The 18005-nt window shown below is 38.6% G+C and overlaps 1 protein-coding gene across 1 annotated transcript; it reads right to left on the bottom strand.

Annotated features, from left to right (window-relative positions):
- Positions 1-18: 18 nt before the first annotated feature.
- On the bottom strand, positions 19-16565 carry cfap52 (cilia and flagella associated protein 52; the record flags this gene model as incomplete). The annotated part of the gene is made up of 14 exons (XM_079839941.1): positions 19-194; positions 534-645; positions 2652-2754; positions 3783-3934; positions 4999-5144; positions 8122-8270; positions 8407-8577; positions 8711-8811; positions 9128-9244; positions 9374-9473; positions 11926-12054; positions 15883-16019; positions 16175-16374; positions 16505-16565. 14 exons carry the CDS (start codon positions 16563-16565, stop codon positions 19-21), a joined length of 1854 nt encoding a protein of 617 aa, XP_079696067.1.
- Between the last annotated feature and the right edge of the window lie 1440 nt (positions 16566-18005).

Below are 18005 nucleotides of genomic sequence, written 5' to 3'. Positions count from 1 at the left end.
GCTTCACTGTTTAAGGTTCTATGAGGGTTGTGGGTATCTCCACCTTAGGATAGTTCCATCGCCACTGGTGCTGACAATATATCTGCTGTTGGGACAGATCCTCACATTTGTGATGCTTCCACTGTGCCCGATGCCAACGTGGGTCACTTCGCCATCAGAATAGAGCCAGAGCTTCAGTAGTTTGTCATCTCCACCTGAAAGAGACGTTTGATGTTTAGCATTAAACTGCAGAAAGCAGCATGAATACGCACTAAACACAGACATGTTAGATTAGCATCTTATCAACTCAAACTGTGAAACTCGTTTATAAATAACTGCTGGGATCAGTTTGAATTCTGCAAGTGTTTATTTAGACCTGGTGAGCAGACATTTATCCAACTGTTTTGTGAATGATGCTTTTCTGCAACGCTATAAATACTTCTGTTTATATTGTTTATTGTGCCACCTGTTGTTACTGTTACATCCCCCATATGACAGAAGAATGACTCAGTGAAAATAACTCTGAATGTCAAAAAGATATTGAAGGTACCTACCCGTCACAAAATATTTTCCGTCTTCGGAAATGTGCATGCCATTTATAGCTCCGGACAAGGAGCCCTCAAGTTCTCTGATTGCAGAACCATCATACACCTCCCAGTAGCCAATCTGTTCAACGTTTAAAGATTGAATGTAAGATGTCTTATCCTGGTCTAAATGGTTTAATGGTAGTATAACAAACAAATAAATAAGGTTGTTAATTAAAGGTGCAGTGTGTAAATTTTAGCGGCATCTAGCGGTGAGGTTGCGAATTGCAACTGCCCACCGCTCACCCCTCCCTTTCGAAGCACATAGAGAAGCTATGGTGGCCGACACAGGACAAAGATGTCGTCGTCTGAGACAGCAGAGAGTAGGGTCCTGTCCCAAATGGCACCCTAAACACTCGCGGTCTTCCTACAAGTCTGCACTTTCGTGACGTAACACCGCTTTGACTGTCGGGAAGAAGTCCACTGCGGAGCTCGTATCAGTGCGGGCTCTGCAAAAGTGCGCGTCGAGGGCGCATATCGACCACAAAGGGAACGCTCACAAGCACCCTTCTGAGACCTAAAATGACACCCTACAGTCTCGTGGACTTAACGCAGCAGCCATTGTAAGTCCACAAGACCGAAAGTGCATATGAAGTGTGCCATTTGGGACAGGGCCTAGCTAGTGCTCTGTAGAGCAGTTTGTCCGTTTAGGGCTACTGTAGAAACATGTCAGCGCAAAATGGCGACTTCACTGTAAGGGGACCTGCGGTGTATGTAGAAAGAAATGGCTCATTCTAACGTAATAAAAACATAACGGTTCATTATGTAAAGTCTGTATACACCACTGAAAACATAGTTATGTATATATAGTGCATTTCTGTCAATAGATCCTCATAAATACTACACACTGCACCTTCAAATAAAACCACAAAAACAAAGATGGCTGACAAATTATATAGTGAACAGTAAGAGGGTAACAATTTAAAGAATGAAAAAACAATGAGAGACAATGTAATTTCTCAGCATGCACTCAGATCAAACTATATGTGATGTAATGGCAAAAGAAATATGTAATTTGTTATAGTGCTACTAAAGAAAAAACAAACGGCTCTAAGCCTTCAGTTGCTCTTTGTCTTGGGCTGTTGCATCTGAACCTGTATACAACAGATATTACATAAATGTAATTTACGTAGACCACAGATTGCTTTTCGCAGTAATGGGGATGTTCACTTTTGTGATATGGCTGCTTTTTTTGATAATTGCATTATTCATTTAAAGGAAAAAAGGAACAAATAAATGAAAGAAAAATATCCTGTCAAAATGTATCAAATGTCATACTCATGAGGCTGTGTTCAAAACATTTAAAAAAAAAGAATGATTTATTACAGAACAATTCTACTAAGTTTTAAAAGGCACGGGCCCTGCAGACAGAGCAGGTCTGGTACAACTCATTGAGATGGCTCTGTCCCAGCAGGTTTTGTGCAAGCACTCGGTATCCGGCATGACCCCAGCATTGTGTCCTTTCAAGTACTGTACCTACTGTGCTGGTTTTGGCTGCTTTTCCTGGACAACAATAGACTCACATTTGTGTTTGGCTACAGTCTGGAGTATTATTAATTACTGCTATTAGATGGTTGAAATTTAACTGAACACGTTTGTTCTTTGTCCAAATGCAGCAAATATTTAATCAAAATGTTATAAGCTTTCCTTAAGTACCATTGTTGATAACAAATTAAGCTACTTGCAAATAATAAATGTCTTTAAATGAAACATAACAACAGCATGATCCACAGTTGAAATATGAATGAAAGCACTGAGAATGCCAATCTTTCCTCGGCTTCTACGAGATGGACGCATGTACACAGCTGACCATATGTATTCTAATAAGCTCTTTAAATGAACACTGATGCTGTGCCCTAAGACTAGCAGATGGACTATTTGGCACAGAGTAGAATGAGCGGATCATACTACAGTACATCCACAGGACACTGGGAGAGCTTTCTGTCAGCTTGTTGTTGTGCACACACAGTATCTATCTCTGATTTTTTTTTCTACTCTCTCACCTATCCATCCGTCTCTCTCTCTTTCTGGCCAAATTTCTGGCAAACACATGCCAGTACATCAGTCTAGATCAGTCTAGTCTTGTACCTTTCTGTCAGTGCCACTGGTGATCATCTGGTATTCCTCAGGGTGGTAACATACAACACTGAACAGGGTGTTGGACAAGACCATTTGATTCCTGATGAACCTCCTGAATGTGAAATGAGAAGAACCCAGACAAATATAGTTAAAGATGACATGAAATAAATGTTTTTTTCACAATGAAAATCGGTACTCTGAATATTTGGTTCATGTGAAGGTGTATGATTTAAAGGGATAGTTCACCCAAAACTGAAAATTCTGTCATCAATTACTCACTCTCATGTCTATTGACGTAAAACTCAGATGCTTCAAAAGGTTCATAATCATTCAAACTAATCCATATGAAATCGAGCGGTTTAATCCAAGTCTTCTAGGAGACACAGTTGCTTTATATGATGAACAGGTTTAGCTTATTCACATATAAACACTGATCAACAAACGTAGCGGTACATAGAGCACTCAAATATGGTAAATGGAAGTTCAAACGCACTTGCTTGAGTTTTGAGTGAATAGACTTTAAATTTAGACCATAACATTTCTCCCAGATGAAAACAAGGCTGTGAGGGATAGATATACAGTCTTTACAATGGCACACACTGCATAAAGATCCTCACAGAATTTTCACAACTTTTAAGATCTGTTTTACCTACTGAAAGTTTTTCTCGTAAAGATGTTTTATCAGCTGCACAATCAGAATGTTGTTAAACAACAGTACAATCCATTAAATGCACTCCCACACAGCCTCCTTTTCAGTCCTGTCAAATATTAAATATGGCGCTACCTTGACTAAGGACTATTGTGTTTCGAAGATGGGTTTGGAACAACATGAGTAATTGATGACATAATTTTCATTTCTGGATAAACTAACCCTTTAACTTTTTCGTTTCACTTTTACAGTATGTGCACTTGTGTGTATTTAGTACTGGATAACTACATGGGTTAAGGTTAGGTTTAGGGGTAGGTTCAGGGTTATTACCCAGTTATTGTAATTACTATCATAAGTACATAGTATGTACGCAAGGAACAGGTCTGTAAAAATAAAGTACCAACTTTACAACACATGACAAGCTTGTGCATAGATGAATAACTTGAGGGCAAGACCTCTCACTCAGTATGTCTGATGCTCTTCAAACTTACACCAGGTCCCAGGTGATGCAGGCTCCATCAGAGCTGGCCGTCACACACTCCTTGTCATTACTCTTGATCTTAATACAGTTAACTGTGGCTTTATGCTCCTTCATGGTCTCAATGAGTCGATAGGATTTCTGGAATATCTCCCAGACTCTCACCTTCATTACAGAAAGATGTCAAGGTATACATTTAGTCTGCATTTATTGTAAGGATGTTTTAGATTACAAACAAACAAAACGGCTCTACTTATTATTACATGGCTCTATAAGATATATATATATATATATATATATATATATATATATATATATATATATATATATATATATATATATATATATATATATATATATATATATATATATATATATATATATATATATATATATATTATATATATATACATATATATTGAAAGATATATATTGTTCTACAATGAAAGCTAAACTGTGTATTTAATCATTTTCAAGGAAACTAGTTTCCTACATACACCGTTCAAAACTTTGGAATATTAAAGGTTTTTGAAAGAAGTCTCCTATGCTCACCAAGGCTGCATTTATTTGATAAAAAATTCAGTAATATTGAATACATTTTAAAATGTGATAGCAAAGCTGTCTGGTAAAGCGGTCACTTGATTCTTCTGAAAAATATACTAATTTGTTGCTTAAACTTTTCTTATTATTATCCATAATGAAAACAGTTGTGCTGCTTTTTTGTGGAAACAGTGATAGTTTTTTAAGATGATTTGATAAATAGAATGTTCAAAAGAAAAGCATTTATTTTAAAATGTCTTCACTATCAGTTTAACCCTCTCGAGTCGGCCGCTGCGCCGGCGTGATCGGCTTGCTTTTTTTATTTTTTCTATTATTCAGGCAAGTGTTGTACATCATTACAATCTGTTAAGTTGAGTACAGTCACAATAAAAACTAAATGTTTTGCTTTTGCATCCTTGCAGATTAAAAGTGTTAAGTTCTTACTGACCCCAAACTTTTGAACAGTAATAAGTAGTTGTGCTTGATGTCACTCATTTCATACCGCAGCCTTTTTTTCCGCTCAAAAAGTGAATCAATTTAATCTTAAAATAATATTTCACAAACATTTATTTGTTATTATGTATTAAGTAACCATGAACTAAGTGGGTTAATGTCATGTGTAATGTCATCATCTAAAGCCTGAGCCCAGCTCTCGAGAGTGAGTTTATGACGTGTATCTGATGCTGTACCTGTCCTTCTCCCCCGCCACTGACAATCCTCTTGCAGTCATTGGTTGCTGCTATGGCAGTCACTCCCATACTATGGGCATTATGAATGATCAGCCTCAGCTTCCCACTCTCTGGAGTGAACACACGAATCTTCCCATCGTTCCAAGCTGACAAAAAAGTTATCAAATAAAGAAAGATGTAACTACATTGTACTGAACTCCAAACGTGTTAAATGAGTAAATTAATTAACAAGTTTGTGCATAATTCAAACATTTATATAATTTTATTATACAACCCCAAATCAGAAAAAGTTGGGACAGTATGGAAAAACGCAAATAAAAAAAAAAGAAGTGATTTCTAAATGTACTTTGACTTGTACTTCATTGCAGACAATATGAACACAAAATATTTCATGTTTTGTCTGGTCAACTTCATGTAATTTGTAAATATGCATCCTTTCCTGTCATTCAGACCTGCAACACATTAAAAAAAAAAGTTGGGACAGGAGCAATTTAGGGCTAGTAATGAGGTAAAATGGTTAAATAATGATGTGATTTGAAACAGGTGATGTCAACAGGTGATTGTAATTATGATTTGGTACAAAAGCAGCATTCAAGAAAGGTCTAATCCTTTAGGAGCAAAGATGGGCCGAGGATCGCCAGTTTGCCAACAAATACGTGAGAAAATTATTGAAATGTTTAAAAACAATGTTCCTCAAAGAAAGATAGGAAGAGATTTGGATATTTCACATTCAACAGTGCATAACATAATTAAAAGATTCAAGGAATCTGGAGGAATTTCAGTGCGTAAAGGACAAGGGCGCAAGCCTAAGCTGAACAACCGTGATCTCCGATCCCTCAGGCGGCACTGCATCAAGAATCGTCATTCATCTATAAGCGATATCACCACATGGGCTCAGGACTACTTTGGCAAACCTTTTTCAAGTACCACAATACGTAGTTACATCCACAAATGCCAGTTAAAACTGTACTGTGCCAAAAGGAAGCCCTATGTTAACAGTGTCCAGAAGCGCCGTCGACTTCTCTGGGCTCGGAGGCATCTGTGATGGACCATCACACAGTGGAAACGTGTACTGTGGTCAGATGAATCAGTATTTGGGGTATTTTTTGGAAGGAATGGACGCTGTGTGCTCCGGACCAAAGAAGAAAGGATCATCCAGACTGTTACCAGCAACAAGTCCAAAAGCCAGGGTCTGTCATGGTATGGGGTTGTGTCAGTGCCCTTGGCAAAGGTAACTTGCACTTCTGTGAAGGCACCATTAATGCTAAAAAGTACATAGAGATTTTGGAGCATAATATGCTGCCTTCAAGAAGACATCTTTTCCAGGGACGTCCATGCATATTTCAACAAGACAATGCAAAACCACATTCTGCACACATTACAAAGTCCTGGCTGCGGAGGAAGAGGGTACGGGTACTTGACTGGCCTGCCTGCAGTCCCGACCTGTCTCCAATAGAGAATGTGTGGCGCATTTTGAAGCGCAAAATGCGACAACGAAGACCCCTTACTGTTGCCCACCTTAAGACTTGTTTGCAGGAGGAATGGGACAAAATTACACCTGAAACACTTCATCACTTGGTGTCTTCAGTCCCTAAACGTCTTTTAAGTGTTGTGAAAAGGAATGGCAACATTACAAAGTGGTAAATGCCTTACTGTCCCAACTTTTTTTGAAATGTGTTGCAGGTCTGAATGACAGGAATATTTACAAATGACATGAAGTTGACCAGACAAAACATGAAATATTTTGTGTTATTATTGTCTGCAATGAAATACAAGTCAAAGTAAATTTAAAAATAGAAATCACTTCCTTTTGTTTATTATTTGCGTTTTCCATACTGTCACAACTTTGATTTGGGGTTGTAAATAATATATATAATAAATGGATTTTTAATGCTGTAAATATTATATATTTTATTTCTTATTTGTTTTATCAGTTTTTACAGTACACTAGAATATATAGATGACCTCAAATCTAATAGACAATATTTATTTCACAGGGTTTTTTAATCAGTATTTATTAAAAAAATAACTTTAACAAATAAATAATCCAATAAATCATATTAAAAAAAGCATAATACTATATTTACAGTATCCATTTATTTAAAAATCCATTAATTTTATATTATTCGTAGTAAAATTATAAATCAAATTAGCAATACCAAGCAGTATCGTGTTTTGTCTGTATCTTCAGTTAAGATATAGCTTGTACTTTATTACAGCTTGTACACTCCTGTGCTAAAGAAAAGGGCCAGGCCCAAAATGGCTAAACACTAAGCTTTTAATTGACTTAACCACAAATTATTGGTCAGGAAACTAGCTAAATTTAAGCAAATGTACTACTTAAAAAGCCATTGCTGTCTCAGAAAAACATCAAAGACAGAATTAGGTTTTTAGCAGAATATGGGAAGTTTGATTTGTGTGAATCACAATGAAACACGAGTTACATGGTGATGCTCCAGAGGGTGTCTTCGTAAATCTGGTGAGAAATATAATAATAAATGCATCTCTACCACATGGAGGAAGAGGTGTCATTGTGTGGGGAGCCTTTTTAGCTGCTGGTATTGGTGAGCTACTTCACTGTGAAAATTCCTGTTTGGAGTACAGAATGACTTGCTTCCCACAAATGAAAAGTTATCTAAAGAGGAATGATCAGATGTTATATTTCAACAAGACAATGCTCCTGCCCAAATTGCAAAGACAACCAAGAAGTGGCTTGAGAACAAGTCCATCAGGCTCATGTTTTGGCCTGGTCAAAGTCCAGATTTGAACCAGTGAACATTTGGTCTCACATTAAACTCAAACGAACTGGGAGACATTTTTCAACTACACATGAACTATTTGAAGTCATGAACAACACTGACTTTTCTTCCTGTAGAAAGCTCTCTGCAAGTTGGGGAAGGCTATTCTGTGCTGTTACTTTATCTACAGTATTTGTGCAATTCTTGCTAACCAGTGATTTGTGATTAAGATGGTTAAGACCATTAAAACACCACTAAATATTTTGCCATTTTTGGCTTGCCCAGGAGTGTACATAAAGTGTTTAAAACGGAAAATACATCAACACAGAAAAGCAATGCTATGCTCCTCAAACCATTTCAACAGGTCATCCTGTATGAGACTGACCACTGAAGATGCTCCTGCCATCTTGCATAAAGCCCAGAGCGTTGCATGTTGTGTTGGGAACTATGATACGCAGAAGTTCCTTGGAGGAATCAGCATGCCACACTCGTATATCATTCTGCGAACAGGTGGCAAAGAGCTCTGACGTCCCACTGTTGAGAGTGATGGAGAGGATTTGCACAAATAGATGCACGGTCAATGTATTTTACTTAGGCCACCGATACAAAGCTTACGTCTCCCTCTGGTGGCAGAAGAGAGGTGTTCACAAAGCATTGCAGTTTTACTCACAAAGGAAAGGCCACATCCTTTACAGCACTGTTATGGTTTGTAGCAATGAGCTCTGGTTTGAAGTCAGCATAGCCTAAACTGTAGATCTGTGCTGCCTCTGTCCCGACGTAGAACTGATGCCCGTCTCCACGCAGGGCCACCGACGTCACCCCTCCCTCTAACTGAACACTCCTGTCACAAATAATATAGTTAACCAAAATTAGTGGTTGAACGAGAGGAAGGCAGATAGAAATAATAAATAATAAACAAGGAGGAAAACAAAGCACACATAAAAGAATAGAAAACTGAGAAGAAAGTTACATACTTAATGGTTTTGAAATTCCCTCCTGAGCACAAAGTCAACATCCCATCTCCTGATCCAACTAAAATATCACCAGTCTTCAAGACTTTAAGAGTGTTCACTCCCTGCAACAACAAGACAAAGCACTTTAAATTATAATTTCAACCAAGAGGTCTGTTAAAAATTATTGTTGTTCAGCTTGTTTTGTGCGTCTATTTACTTGTGTTTCCTGGACTGTGTAGTGTAATAAATAAATAAAATCAGAAGTCAAAGAGATCAAATATTTTCAGTGCATTATTTTGAAAACAATTCACATAAAATGTATAAGTGCATTTTTCTCAGAAGTCATTCATATTATATACAGGCAACTTCAAAAAAACAAAAAACAAAAGAAGAACTTCTAAGCTGCTCGCTGTGTTAAATTAAGATAAGAAGATTCACCTTGCTGAATTTTTGTTTAACAGGTCCACAGCTGTTGAGCAACCTAGTCTTCAGGTTCAATTTCAGAATATCCCCACTTGTAGTTCCACAGTAGAAATAATTATCATCATTTGGGATCTGCAAGGCAGAGAAACACATACATTTAGTGATGTTTTATATACCAGTTTTAACCACACAAACACCTATGGAATGAGCAGGTAAAAAATGAGAGAACCAGAATCGGCAGTAGCAGTGATTCTCACTCACCTCAAGACATTTGACAATTCTCTTAAGCTGTCCAGTCTGACATTCTGTGGGCCGGATCTTTCTGTTGGGCAAATCGAGCTCCCACACACGTAGAGTTCCACTTGGAAAAAAAACACCAAAAAAACACAAATAAACATACTGACATTTGCAGAAAGCGATAAGCACTTTATTTCACGCATACACTATATCAATTTGTGGTATATACACTATATTGGCCAAAGTTTTGGGAGGCCTGCCTTTACATGTACATGAACTTTAATGACATCCTATTCTTAATCCATAGGGTTTAATATGGAGTTGGCCCACCCTTTGCAGCTATAACAGCTTCAACTCTTCTGGGAAGGCTTTCCACAAGGTTTAGGAGTGTGTTTATGGGAATTTTTGACCATTCAAGAAGCGCATTTGTGAGGTCAGGCACTGATTTGGATGCTCTAATTCATCCCAAAGGTGTTCTGTCAGAGTCCTTGTGCATACAAAAATCTCACTGGATAATTACAATTACTAGCAAAAGGGATGTTTGGAAATGTACACTGATATTTCCTATTGACACACTACAGCAAAATATATAAATAAATGGCTTAAAACCATTTGTGTGTGTGTGTGTGTGTGTGTGTGTGTGCCTGTTTATGTGATTTATGAGGACACAAATTTGTATAATGACATGGGTATTTCACTGGTATTACAACGTAAACGTGGTTTATGAGGATATTTCATGTGTCCACATAATAAAAATAGCTTAAAAAACATACTAAACAATGTTTTATTAAAAATGTAAAAATGCAGAATGTTTTCTGTGATGGGTAGGTTTAGGGGTAGGGGTAGTGTAGGGTGATAGAATGTACAGTTTGTACAGTATAAAAACCATTAAGTCTATGGAATGTTCTCATAATGTAGTTGCACCAACGTGTGTGTGTGTCTGTGTGGGCATGTTTTTGTGAAATATCAGGACACAAATGTGTATAATGACATGGGTATTACAAAAAGATGGTGAAATATGAGGACGTTACACATGTCCTTACTTTTCAAAATTCTTATAAATCATACAGAATTAGGTTTTTTTCACAGAAAGTAAACTGTGCAGTTTCCTGTGATGGGTAGGTTTAGGGGCAGGGGCAGTGTAAGGGTATATAAAATACGGTGTGTACGGTATAAAAACCATTATGCCTATGGAATGTCCCCACATTTCACTAAAAAAAACCCTGTGTGAGTGTGTGTGTGTGTGTGTGTGTGTGTGTGTGTGTGTGTGTGTGTGTGTGTGTGTGTGTATTTGTGTGTGAAAATACTAACGTGCCTAAGACTTTTGCACAGTATACTCTATATACAGTTTTCTACTGGTCAAAAGTTTGGAATAAGATTTTTTATTGTTTTTAGTGTCACATGATCATTCAGAAATAATTTAATGTGAGATTATGGGCCCTATCTTGCACCCAGCGCAATTGACTTTGTACACCGACGCATGTGTCATTCCTATTTTGCACCCGCGCAAAGCGCGCTTTTCCCTCCACAGAAGCACGTCGCTAAACTAGTGAATGCACTTGCGCTCCCTGGGCGGTTCAGCGCAAAAAAGGAGGCGTGTTCCGGCGCAAACAATCCCTGGTGCTATTTTGCTGTTTCATTAAACAATTGCGCCACTGACCAGAAAAAACCTAGTCTAAAGTCAGTGGCGCGTTGCGCGTTGTTCATTATGCTATTTTAAGGGCGCATGCTTGACCATAATGTATAGCGTGCACAACGCGCATACACTTTGCTCATGTAATCTACACAGATGCAAGTTATTTTTGCAAATCATAAATTGTTACACTAAAAAAATATTAACACATGAGATATCTTCATCTTCATCCGTCATATGACGGAAATCATTGTGGTGTGCCACGAAGATGTGAAAAAATAGGCATAAATCTAGCTTACAAATGATTCAGGCTAATTGTAATAATTAAGGATAAGACCTGTTTGCCCAATAGTGGCAAGACATATATGTATATAAGGACATCTGACAAATTGGTTTGTCCGTCAAGAACCAGGAACAAAAATCGACTGAAAAACTGAAAAAACTGAAAGACTGAAAAAAAAAAGACTGTGAAATCACCTTTACCATAATGTACAACATTACAACTTCACTTCTCTGTCTTTCACTGCTCTTAAAAGAACATCAGTCTCCTCGGCTGTGAACCGCTCCTGGCGTGCGCCTGGTAAATACGCCATAATAATAGCAATCCATAATGGAACTTGCGCACCTGCTTTTACAGGGAATGTTGGATGACGCTCGGATTGGCTTATTCACGTTACGCCCAAACCACACCTATGAATAATGAAGCTACTTCAGACCAACCCATTTTAGATTTGCGCCGGGCGCAAGAGCCATTTATCCCGCCGGGAAAATAGCAACAGCGCCGAGACCCGCCCACAAAGTTACTTGCGCTTCGCGTTTTGACACTTGCGTTTCAGATCGTTAAAATAGGGCCCTAAGTGTGTGTCATTATGCTATAAAAGTTGTTACAGATTTAAATGAAAATTATTATTACATGAAGAATATATCCCAAAATTGGACTTACTTTCCAGCAGAGACAAAGATTTCATCGTTCAGGTTGGTATACTCTATGGTGAGACAGTCACCAGCACTCTGTGCTGAAGCAGGACTGCCACATATAGCCTCCTTACTCTCGATGTTCCACACCACGATACTAAAACCATAATGTAAACATGCTAAGAAAAGACTTTCTAATGTACATCTACATTAATTAATGTAGAAGAAATATGAATATTGCTTAAAGGGATAGTTCACCCAAAAATGAAAATTAAAATCAGCCCTTGATTTACTCACCCTCGAGCCATTCTAGGTGTATGACACTCTTCTTTCAGATGAATAAAATCTGAGTTATATTTAAAAAGTCCTGGCTAATCCAAGCTTTATAATGGCAGAGAATGGCTGTTTCTGTTTTGAAGACCATAAAAGTGCATTAGTACATAAAAGAGCGTATGACGTGGTGAGGAACGCGGAAGTCCAGAGGATAGAGCAAAACAAAACTTGGTTCTCACGAGAACTAGCACATTCTCACTGGAGCATCCTACGTCATACGCTAGAATGCCAGTCTCTCGAGAATGCGCATACGACAGTTAGCGTTTTAGTTAGAGGTTACTGTTTGTAAAGTTTTAAATATGGATATTTTTCTTACACAAACGCATCGCTTCGCTTCAGAAGGCCTTTATTTACCCCCCCGAGCCATGTGGAGCACTTTTATGATGGATAGAAGCACTTTTATGGACTTCAAAACAGAAACAGCCATTCACAGCCATTATAAAGCTTGGAAGAGCCATGACATTTTTTAATATAACTCCGATTGTATTCGTCTGAAAGAAGAATGTCATATACACCTAAGTCCTAAAGCGGAACGAAACAGCGCTACCTGTACTTGCTGAGTGTCTCGATCACACGAAAAAAAAAAAAAAATTACTTGATCACACGAAAAACAAAAGAGGAAAACAATATTTTTGTACTTTTAAAGGGTTAGTTCACCCAAAAATGAAATTTCTTCCATTAATGACTCACCCCAATGTTGTTCCACACCCGTAAGACCTCCGTTCATCCTCGGAACACAGTTTAAGATATTTTAGATTTAGTCCGAGGGCTTTCAGTCCTTTCAATGTAAGTGTAAGCACACTTTGCTGTCCACGTCCAGAAAGGTAATGAAAACATCATCAAAGTAGTCCATATGTGACATTATTTGGTTAGTTAGACTCTTTTGAAGCGTCGGCAATACATTTTGGTCCAAAAATAACAAAAACTAAGACTTTATTAAGCATTGTCTACTCTTCCGGTTTGGTTTTCGCACCAGATAACACGTCACAGCGTCTTACGTCAGCAGCGTCACTGTGGCGTTGTGAATGCGGATTCAAAACATGTTCCTGGTCTTCAGTCACTGGGCGGGCCCAGTCACTGTGACAAGCTAGCACCAGAAAGGTTGTGCGGATAGCTATCGCGACCTACTGTCAGGTGGCAGGCCTAATCAAGCCTCCCTGGAGGAACGCCCAATGACTAGCAGGTGGTAGGCCTCACTAGGCCTCCCTGATGGAGCGAGTCCCTGTTTTTCCCAGCTACTTTGAGGGCTAGCTCAACTGCTATCAGGTAGTAGGCCTCGTTAGGCCTCCTTGAGGCTAAGCTCCACTGCTTTTTGGATGCTCGAGCAGTCAGCACAGGTTACCAGATGGAAGCCTCTTTCTGGCCTCCCTGGGGAACGAGTTCCCTAGGCGGGAACACATAACTGGCTTTACACTGACAGCTAGTGGTCACCTGCTATCAGGCTCCGGTTTCTAGCCGGTAGCACCTGAAGGCGGTGTTCATACCCTAGCATTACGAGACAACGCTGCTGCTATGCGGTCCCTACAGGCCAAGAACTTGCATAGGTTGCCTACAGCATGGTTACCTACCAGGCAGGCTTAGGAGCTCCTCTCAAGTGAGAGTCTTCTGTGAGCTTACAGCCGCTTGGTACTGATCCGTCAGTTGTAGGCCCCTCGGGGCCTCCCAGCTAGGATCAGCCCGTAGGCCTGCTCGGCCTCCTGAACACATCTTAAAATAAGTGCTCGGTAGATCCTAGGATTGAGCGGCTAAACTCCCCTCGCAAGCAAGGGTTAGAAAGCACTTCACTGAGCGCTGCTCTCCAGGATAACCCATCTCTGAGGTCCGGCTGGTGGAGGACACTGCCTTTTTGCAGTACCCTAGCGGGATGTCTCTTCGGAGGCGAGTACCAGAGGCTCTGTTCTTAAAAGACAGGGTTGGCCGAACTGACGTGTCCCACATAGAGGTCGCTAGGTCAGGCCTCCCTGGTGGCAGTCGGTGAATTCTTCCCGAATAGTGACTGCCGCAGGTTCCCTCGGGTCCCTCGGGTCCCCTAGCCAAGTTCCCTTAAAGGAACCCCTTCTGTTGAATGGGCTGGTTCCAGGCCTTCGAGCTGCCAAGGTAGGACTTCATGCGGTACGAAGGTTCCTCCTGAGGCTTATAGCTTGGCGCTGACCGTAGGGAGCGCTGTCACTGACAGCCTAATGTGACCAGAGGGGGAGTGGTTCAGGCATTTCAGTTGAATTTGCTTGTCCTGACAGCTGTCACTGCCAGTGGGCATGCACTCCTTTCCAGAGATGTATAGTAACGAAGTAGAACTACTTCACTACTGTACTTAAGTACTAAAAGGCAGTATCTGTACTTTATTAGAGTATTATTTTTTTCTCCTACTTCCACTTTTACTTCAGTACATATTTTCGATGAGTTTAATACTTTTACTCCGATATTTTTTTTATGTGCTGCATCGTTACTCGTTACAATTATAAAAATGTTACGAATCATTCCATTCCAAACCCACATTACCGCGCATGAGAGAGAGAGAGATTCACTGTCTTTAAAACAACACGAGCGTCTTGCGCTCAAATTGCTCTCTATTTGTTTACATAGTTAATGTGCACTGTGAAGTAACATATACAAACAATGAACAGCTGTATTTTTATTAAATAATAAATACAATATGATGTTCAAACTTTTGACTACTTTCTTTAATAACTACATAACACAATACTTGTACTTTTACTTTCAGTACTTGAGTAGTACATTTTAAAATAAACTACTTGCAATACTTAATTACAAAAAATGTTGAATACTTTAGTACTTCTACTTAAGTGTGGTGCTTAAAGAGCGATCGGTCGTTTTAATTTTTTTTTTTTTAAATGAATATACTTTTTAACCTAAATTGCTCATCTTGCGCTGCTCTGAGGCCGGCAGGGATTGCGCAATCACATCTAAAACGTCACACTAGACGTAGGCAGAAGTACCGCCCCCGTATTTACAAAGCGCACATGTGAAGACTAATACAAACGCCCTTTAACAAAAAAAAGGTAAAACAACGATGTCGGATGATTTTGAAGTTGAAGATTGAGTGTTTTTTTTGGTAAAGGCCGTTTGTATTAGTCCTCGCACATTTGGTTGGGGCGGTACTTTCGCCTACATCTAGTGTGACGTCTCAACATGATTGCGCAATCACTGGCGGCCACAGAGCAGCGCAAGATGAGCAATTTAGGTTAAAAAGTATATTAATTAGTTTTTTTGGGTTTTTTTTAAATGACCGATCGTTTCACTAGATAATACCCTATTCCTCGTCTGGGATCGTACAGAATCTCTGAAGCCCTTCAAAGCGTTTTGAAACAGCATTGATTTGGACCTTCAACATTGTGGTTGCAATTGAAAACGATTATGTGAAGAAAAATCCTGGAATGTTTTCCTAAAAAAAAAAACGTAATTTCTTTTCGACTGAAGAAAGAAAGACATCAACATCTTGGATGAGATGGGGGTGAGTAAATTATCAGGACATTTTCATTTTTAAGGGTGAGTAAACCATGGGCTAATTTTCATGTTTGGGTGAACTAACTTATCCCTTTGATCTAACCACACAGAGACAGAAATTGAGAAACCAAACCAAAATATGCGATTGGAAGTCACTTTAAGATCACTGCAATAAGAAGTATTTTACCTGGCATCATCTTGTCCACCCAGAGATACCAGATACTTATCATTTGGGGAGAAGCTAAGATCTTCAACTTTAGCTTTATGGAGCACAAGGCGAGCATAAATCTCCTTCTTCTCATAGTCCCAGATAATAACATCAGCCTGCATGTAGTGAGAAATGGTCATCTCATTCCAAGGTTATAAGAATGGACTATTAAGGGAGCACTGTCTTCCAGTAAAACACAGCATCTACCGGTATATGATGTTATTAAGCCATGTATACATTGCGTTTTCCCACTTTTATTGCACCAGCTCACCTTAAAGCCCATGAAAGTGACCTGTCCAGATGCAATATAGCATCCACTTTTAGACACAGAAATGCAAGAGACGTTGTTTGTGTGGCCATGAAGGAAATCTTGTTTTCCACTTCTCAGACTCTTAATAATAACAGTGCAGCCAAGAGGATAAATAATATGTTCTCTGTCTGGATGCACTTTGAGTCCAGAAAACACATGCCCTGTATAAACAATGCAGGTTAGATAACGTTACTTTGATACAGTTACTTTCATCTCAGAAAATACAGCGAGTATTGTTTACATTTTAAAGATCAAACAATCAAATGCAAGAGGGTTCACAGTTCACCTTACCATTAAACCCAATAACAGCTTCTAATGCGAGTTGAGGGACTTCTTGCGTGTCTTCTGCCATCGTGATACAACTTGCAGCTTCGGATATGTGTTGAAAAGGCTGCTGGCTTCGGGAGCCAAACAAACGTATCTAGGCAACACAGTACCACGCGGTGTTTGGACGCGTTGCTTAGTAGTTTAAAGAGAGTTCATTTCACTGAATCGATTCATTTGAACCGTTCAAAAATCATGCTCAGCATTCCTGACTTAGAATGTTGCCGTTTTTTAAGTTATTAATTGGATGTCTAAATAATTGAAAGGATGATTTGGTTTTGTCGAATGAGTCATTTAAATAAACTGTAATTAAAAAAGGATTCTAGGGAGCCCTTATTGCGTTCGACTTGAAGCTGTGCTCTGCCGTGCCGACCGATCGATGTATCACATAAAAGTACCGCGTGAGCGATTCATACGGTGCCGAAGTTCAGCAAAAATCTGCGCAGAACCGATTCTTATGTCCGAAATGCCTCGAATTCCCGCGTCTCGACACAAGATGGCGTCCATGGCAGAACAATACACGTGTAAGTTCCTTTTTAATTAATTAATTTAAATGTTTTAATTCAGGTTTATTTGACATATTTCAACTTGAAATCTCAGTTAGCTAATAAGTGTTAAATGATTAACTGTTAGCTTAGGGACAGACGAAGATGTGGAAAAGATTCTCATAAGGGCGAAGAAAGAACATGTTTTCTGGCAAAAGAAATGCAGCTCAACTTGGATGGGAGTAAGTCTTAACCTTTTTTTAAATGTATTTATTTTACAAATAGTTTAGGTACTGAAATCAGTTTATTACAACAACAAAAGTAGGTGGTTATCAATAAATAATTATTTGTTTTATTCTGTCTCTTCCTCGGTCTAAGTGGGAGTAACGATAACGGTAACGGTAACGATAAGCTCATTTCAGCTCATGATATACAATTTTACTTCTATTACACATAACAGAACACAAAGTACTGCATGAGAAATAATAGTTTGTGTTATGGAGAGATTTTTTTATAAGCCTATATATTTTCATACATGGGCAATGGTGGTTTTTATAAAGATATGTGGTAACACTTTACAATAAGGTTTCATTAGTTAATAGTAGTTAATGTATTAACTAACATGAACTAACCCTGAGAAATTTGTTACTGTATTTGTTCATCTTTGTTAACGTTAATAAAAATCCTGCTGTTCATGGTTTGTTGTTAGTTCACAGTGCATTAACTAATGGTAACAAGATTTTAATAATGTATTAGTAAATTTTGAAATTAACATTAACAAAGATAAATAAATGCTTTATAAGTGCAGTTCATTATTAGTTCATGTTAACTAATGTAGTTAACTAATGTTAACAAATGAAACCTTATTGTAAAGTGTTACCAGAGAACCTAAATGCCATTTAGCTGCATCTTTCATTTTACATTTGTTTTTCAAGAAATTAGTAAAAAAAGTTCAAATCTCTTTTATTTTTATTTTTATCTTT

The sequence above is a fragment of the Gobio gobio genome, assembly GCF_949357685.1.
Source record: "Gobio gobio genome assembly, chromosome: 17".
NCBI lineage: Eukaryota > Metazoa > Chordata > Actinopteri > Cypriniformes > Gobionidae > Gobio > Gobio gobio.
The sequence above is the reverse complement of the archived record's forward strand: the minus strand, read 5'-3'. Positions and strand labels throughout refer to the sequence as shown.